The 4,946-nt window shown below is 39.3% G+C and overlaps 1 protein-coding gene across 1 annotated transcript; it reads right to left on the reverse strand.

Moving 5' to 3' along the window:
• Positions 1–3,679: 3,679 nt before the first annotated feature.
• On the reverse strand, positions 3,680–4,132 carry LOC113929871 (60S ribosomal protein L32-like). The gene has a single exon (XM_035727786.1). It carries the CDS (start codon positions 4,085–4,087, stop codon positions 3,680–3,682), a length of 408 nt encoding a protein of 135 aa, XP_035583679.1. The 5' UTR covers positions 4,088–4,132.
• Between the last annotated feature and the right edge of the window lie 814 nt (positions 4,133–4,946).

Raw genomic sequence — 4,946 nt, forward strand, 5'->3', positions numbered from 1 at the left:
CCTTCACTTTGTTTTCTGTTCTTATGGATCTGTTTCTGCTTTCCTGATTTTTATTATTTGTTTGTTGATTTCTTTTGTTTTTTAGATTCCACATATAAGTGAAATTACATGGTGTTTGTCTTTCTATGACTTATTTTACTTAGCATGATACCTTCTAGGTCATCCATGTTGTTACAAATGGCAAGATTTCATTGTTTTTATGGCCAAGTAATATTCCATGTATTATACACCATATCTTCTTTATCTGTTCATTTATTGATAAACACTTGGATAGCTTCCATATCTTGATGATTTTAAATAATGCTACAATGAAGATAAGAGTGCATATATCTTTCTGAATTAGTGTTTTCATTTCTTTGGATAAATACCTGGTAGTGGCATTACTGGATCATATGATATTTCTATTTTTAATTTTTTGAGGAATCTCCATACTGTTTTCAACAGTGGCTACAGCAATTAATGTTTCTACCAATAGTGCACTGTTTCCTCTTTCTCTACATCGTCTCCAACTCTTACTATTTCTTATCTTTTTGATTCTAGCCATTCTGACAGTTGTAAGATAGTATTTCATTGTGGTTTTGGTTTGCATTTTCCTTATGATGAGTGATGTTGAGTATCTTTTGATGTGTCTGCTGGTCATCTGCATGTCTCGTTTAGAAAAATTTCTCTTCAGGTTCTCAGCCATTTTTAACTGGATTATTTGGGCTTTTTTTTATATTACATAAGTTCTGTATGTATTTTGGATGTGAATTCTTTATTGGATATATCATTTGCAAATATCTTCTCCCATTTGGTAGGTTGCCTTTTTGTTTGTTGGTTTCCTTCTTTGTGCAAAAGCTTTTTATTTTGGTGTAGTCTCAGTAGTTTATTTTTGCTTTTGTTTGTCTTGCCTGAGGAGAAATATTTATAAATACATTGCTCAGGCCTGTGTCTAAGAGATTACTTCCTATGTTTTCTTCTAGGAATTTTATGATTTCGTGTCTCATATTTAGGCCCTTAATCTCTCATTTTTTCAACATTGAGAGTGATGTTAGCTGTGGGTTTGTCATATATAGCTTTTATTATGTTGAAGTATGTTTCCTCTAACCCATTTTATTGAGTTTGTATCATGAAAGGATGATGAATTTTGTGAAATGGTTTTACTGCAACCATTGAGATGATCATATGATTTTTATCCTTTATTAATGTGGTCTATCATGTTGATTTGTGAATGTTGAACCATCCTTGCATCTCTGAAATAAATCCCACTCAATCATGGTGAATGATGCATTTAATATGTTGTTGAATGCAGTTTGCTAATATTTTGTTGAGGATTTTTGCATTTGTGTTCATCAGGGTTCGTGGTTTCATTGGTCTTTTCCATTTTTTTTTTTTAAGTTTCTATGTCTTTTATTTCCACTCTGATCCTTAATATTTCCTTCCTTCCACTAACTTTAGGCTTTGTTTGTTCTTAGTTTCTAGTTCCTTTAGGGGCAAGCTTGGATTGTTTATCTGAGCCTTTTCTTCTTTCTTGAGATACGCCTGTATTGCTACAAATTTCTCTTTGAACTGCTTTTGCTCTGTCTCGGAGGTTTTGGACTGTTGTGCTTTCATTTTCATTTTTCTCCATGAACTTTATGTCTTCCTCTTCAATTTTTTCATTCACCCATTGGTTGCTTAGTAGCATGTTGTTTAGCTTCATGTGTTTTTTTTTCTTTCCAATTTTTTCCCCTTATGATTGATTTCTAATTTTATACCATTGTGGTTGGAAAAGATACATGATATAATTTTAGTCTTCTTAAATTTATTGAGCCTTATTTTGTAAATTGATGTGTGATCTGTCCTGTAGAATATCCTATAGAATGTTCCCTCTGCACTTGAAAAGATGTATATTATGGTATTTTGGGATGAAATGTTCCATATATACCTGTTAAGTCCAGCTTGTCTGAAGTATTATTCAGTGACACTGTTTCCTTCTTGATTTTCTGCCTGAATGATCTATCCATTCAGGTAAATGGGGGTGTTAAAGTCCCCTACTATTATTGTGTTACTTTCAGTTTCTCCCTCTATGTATGTTAATATTTGTTTTATGTATTTAGGTTTTCCCATGCTGGGTACATAGATATTACTAAGTTCTCTTGTTGGATTGGTCCCCTTATCATTATGTAATGTCATTCTTTGTCTCTTGTTAGAGTCTTTGTTTTAAAGTCTATTTTCTGAGGGGCGGAGCAAGATGGCGGAGGAGTAGGAGACCTGGATTGCCTCTGGTCTCAGGAATTCAGCTGAATAGGGATCAAACCATTCTGAACACCTACGAACTCAACAGGAGATCAAAGAGAAGAATAGCAACAACACTCTGAACAGAAAAGCGACCACTTTCTGGAAGGTAGGACGTGCGGAGAAGTGAATCCGAGGTGATACTCGGGAGGATAGACGGCGGGGGAGGGGGCCTCCGTCGGCCGCTTCTGGCAAGTGATAGAGCCGCGGAGCACAAAATCGGACCTTTTAGAAGTCGGCTCCGCTGAGGGACGTCACTCCAGTGGCTAAGCGGGGGGTGGAACCCTCGTGGGACAGTGTGGTCTCAGGACCCTCGGGGTCACAGAAAGACCGGGGGTGCCTGAGTGTGGCAGAGCTCCCAGGTATTGGAGCAGGGAAGCCGGCTGTGGAGATGGAGCCGAGGCACAGGCTCTCAGCTCGGGGTTGCCATAAACCTTGATCCATGACACAGTCGGGCTACTGCTCCTCCAGCAGGGACCCAACAAGCGGCAGATCCGAGGACAATCCCCTTCCTCCCCCGGGAGGAGCGGCGCGGGAGCGCACTGCAGGGTTCTGCTGGGTTTGGAGACTCCACACGGGGTCGGGTGCCAGAGACAGAAATGCTCGGTCACAGGCCGGGTGAGCACGGAGTGCGGCCGGAGACCGGGGAGACGGCAGTGACTGACTGCTTTTCTCTGGGGGCACACTGAGGAGCGGGGCCCCAAGTTCTCGGCTCCTCCGGGCAGAGATTGGGAGGCCACCATTTTCACTCTCGTCCTCCAAAGCTGTACCGAGAGCTTGCAGGGAACAAAAGCTCCCAAGAGCAAACCTGAGCAGATTGCTTAGCCTGGACCGACAAGGGCGCGGCAAAAAAAAAAAAAAAAAAGATTTTATAAAAGGCAGCAGGCCCCTCCCCCAGAAGATCAGCAAGAACAGCCAGCCAAGACCAAGTTTACTGATCAATGAGAACGGGAGAACTCCAGCGCTAGGGGAATACTGCACATAGAATTCATGGCTCTTTTACCATGATTCTTTAGTTTTTCAAAGTTAATGTTTTTAACTGTTTTTTTTTAATTTTTCTTTTTCCCTTTTTCAACCAACATCTTATCAATCCCTTTAAAAAATTTTTTTTATTTTTCATTTTTAGAATCATATTCTATCCCTTCATAGTAGTTACCCTTATTTTTGGCATATATATACAAATTGTTCTCTCTTTAAAAGTATGAGATACAGTTTCTTCTAACAGATCAAAATATACCCTAAATCACTAGTGTATGGCTTTGTTCTAGTCTCCTGCCTGATCACATTCTCTCCCTTTTTTTTTTTTAAATCTTCTTCTTTCTTTTTTCAAACAACTTCTTATCTTATCAATTCCTTTTATAAAATCTTTTTTTTTAGGTTTTATGGTTTTATTAACACAAATATGACGTGCACAACAAGCTGTCTATTCATTTTCTTCACTGCGCAGCCTGGCGTTGGGACTGGTGACTCTGATTGCCAGCTGGGCTGCTCTTTCCACGATAGCTTTGTGGTTATTGGAGGAGACATTGTGAGCAATCTCTGCACAGTAAGATTTGTTGCACATCAGCAGCACTTCAAGCTCCTTGACGTTGTGGACTAGGAAATTCCGGAAGCCACTGGGCAACATGTGCTTTGTTTTCTTGTTGCTCCCATAACCAGTGTTGGGCATCAAGATCTGGCCCTTGAATCTTCTGTGCACCCTATTGTCAATGACTCTGGGTTTCCACCAGTTGTGCTTAATTTTGACATAGCGGTCTGAGTGGTCCCGGAGGAACTTCTTGGTCCTCTTTTTAACGATCTTGGGCTTCACCAGAGGTCTGAGGGTAGCCATGATGCCCAGTAACAGATGGCTGCCACCTCTGCAGGCAGCGCCGAGGAAGAGCTATAAAATCTTTTATAATTTTCATCTTTACAGTCATCTTCCATCCCTTCATTGTATCAACCCTTATTTTGTACATATATAAGTCTTTCTTTCCTTAAAATTTTAGGAGGCACTTTCTTCTAACAGACCAAAATACACCCAAATTCTAGTGTATGGCACTGATCTATGCACTAGCCTGATCATATTTGATCATATTCTGTTTTTTTTTGTTTTCTTCTGTTTTTGTTTGTTTTTTTCTTTTTCTTTTTTTTCCTCTTTCTTTTTCCTTTCTTTCCCTTTCTTTTCCCCTGGTTTCAGGTCTTTTCTGATTTGTTTAGAGTATATTTTCTGGGGACGTTGTTACCCTGTTGGCATTTTGTTCTCTCATTCATCTATTCTCCTCTGGACAAAATGACAAGATGAAAAGAATCACCTCAGCAAAAAGAACAAGAGGTAGTACCATCTGCCAGGGACCTACTCAATACGGACATTAGTACGATGTTGGACCTAGAGTTCAGAATCATGATCTTAAAGATACTAGCTGGGCTTGAAAATAGCATGGAAGTTATTAGAGACACCCTTCCTGGAGAAATAAAAGAACTAAAATCTAACCAAATCGAAATCAAAAAGGCTATTAATGAGGTGCAATCAAAAATGGGGGCACTAACTGCTAGGATACATGAGGCAGAAGAGAGAATTAGTGATATAGAAGACCAAATGATGGAAAATAAAGAAGCTGAGAAAAAGAGAGATAAACAACTACTGGATCACGAGGGCAGAATTCGAGAGATAAGCGATACGATAAGACAAAACAACATTAGAATAATTG

Source organism: Zalophus californianus, chromosome 5, assembly GCF_009762305.2.
Source record: "Zalophus californianus isolate mZalCal1 chromosome 5, mZalCal1.pri.v2, whole genome shotgun sequence".
Lineage (NCBI taxonomy): Eukaryota > Metazoa > Chordata > Mammalia > Carnivora > Otariidae > Zalophus > Zalophus californianus.

Excerpts from the sequence above, each read along its gene's own strand:
- LOC113929871 (XM_035727786.1), bottom strand. The coding sequence starts at position 4,087 with ATGGCTACCCTCAGACCTCTGGTGAAGCCCAAGATCGTTAAAAAGAGG.